Genomic DNA, 1,706 nt, shown 5'->3' with positions numbered 1-1,706 from the left:
ATATATTGATCACACACCAAATGCGCACATCTTTAATAACAACCCCAAACCCGATATGACAACTGATAATAATGTTAGGTCAATAATTCGTTTATCAGATTCCATTCGTTTGAAACAAGATCTACAAATATAAAACCCTATAAAAGTTTTGGATCAGAGAAATAAAAGAAAATGAGAAAATGTTTCGGCATTTGGGAAATTTTAGTTTTTTATGCTATTTGTATATTTATACGTCAAAAATAGGCGAAAGGTCGTGTAACAAGAAAAGTTATGGTGAGAAAGTAAAAGGAGATCTGAATCATTGATCTCATGCCGCCATGCCCACCCATGAATTGTGCCTTTAGAAGTAAATTGATCTGATGCATCTTGGTGCACCTCATTAGCATTGACATTCAATTATGATTTATCTAATGATAGAGATTTTTTCTTCCGTTTCCCACCATAACTTTCTTTTTCGGATAATCCAACCTTCAAAAATATTAATTTTAAATATTCTTTAATAATTTAAGATCGAAATAAGCATATTTTTTTATATTTGAAATTATAGATTTGATGGAAATGGGATTACATTAAATGATTTAAAATAGAAACTCGAATTTCATTTCCATTTTCTTTTTAAAAATTAGTTAATTCAGATGCTCGAATGGAAGCAGCATCACCAGAGAGATTCGACGGCAGCGGCGCCGCCGCGTGCGATGGCTTCCGTCACAGACGCCAGCTTCTGCAGATTCAATTTGACCACCGTATCGGCAAAAAACCGTGTATCCTCCTCCGTGTTGCCCTCCGGCACGTCCACCATATACGATTCCAGAACAATCGTCTTCGTCGACGGCGATCCCTCCACCTTAATCTCGTGCACCGTCGTCACAGCACGGTAATTTCTCAACCTATGTTCGCCGCCAATGATCGTAAACGCCATCACCTGCCTCTCATCATCCAGCAAATCCAACCGCTCCGTGCTCGTAGCTGCCGGTAACCCAGATATGACGATGACGTCACGCGTGCATCCTTCCGCCATTGTAGATCCTTCTTTCACACTACAGCTCTTGATGAAGTGCTTGTAGATTTGTGGCTTGTCGAACTGTCGTATCACAGACCAGACCACATCGGGCGGCGCGTCGACATGTTGCGCCAGAAGGGAGGAACATTGGGCGGATTTGAGATCGTAGGTGTGGAATTCTGTGATGGCAGTCTTCAACACAAGGAATTCAGCATCGGTTAAACCTGGTGGAGTGATGAAGGTTCCTGTGGCTTTCTCCTCCGATGGTGAGGGTGGTGATAGGCGGTGGTCGTCCGCCATTGAAGCAGTGTCGGATTTCTTCTCCATATACTGCATCTAGAGAGAGAAATAGGGGGGCGGATCAACAGATAAGATCCAGAGTTAAAAAGAGAAATAATAAAAATAATAATAAATAATAATAATAAAATAATGAATTTAATAATAAGAGTAAAAATGACAGAAGAAAGAAGTCGTCCCTTGCGTTTGAAGAAGGGTCGTCAAGAGAATCTATGATTTGGTTATGGCCTATGATATCTTGAATCCTATTGGTTTATAAAATATATGAAAATAAGGTTACAAAAACTTAACATGCAATTCTTTCATGGAGAGTTTTTTATATATATTTTTTTAATAAAAATAAATGTTTATTTTGAAAAAATGCAAAACTATTTCTGGTTATTATAGTTTTTAATTAATGAAAAGATAA

General features: G+C 38.1%; 1 protein-coding gene across 1 annotated transcript; it reads right to left on the bottom strand.

Annotated features, from left to right (window-relative positions):
* Positions 1–479: 479 nt before the first annotated feature.
* On the bottom strand, positions 480–1,331 carry LOC112521890 (abscisic acid receptor PYR1-like). The gene has a single exon (XM_025130889.1). It carries the CDS (start codon positions 1,325–1,327, stop codon positions 656–658), a length of 672 nt encoding a protein of 223 aa, XP_024986657.1. The 5' UTR covers positions 1,328–1,331; the 3' UTR covers positions 480–655.
* Positions 1,332–1,706: the final 375 nt, after the last annotated feature.

The sequence above is a fragment of the Cynara cardunculus genome (assembly GCF_001531365.2).
Source record: "Cynara cardunculus var. scolymus isolate 2C chromosome LG 11, CcrdV1, whole genome shotgun sequence".
In the NCBI taxonomy this organism is placed as follows: domain Eukaryota; kingdom Viridiplantae; phylum Streptophyta; class Magnoliopsida; order Asterales; family Asteraceae; genus Cynara; species Cynara cardunculus.
This window is presented reverse-complemented; position numbering and strand designations above follow the sequence as displayed.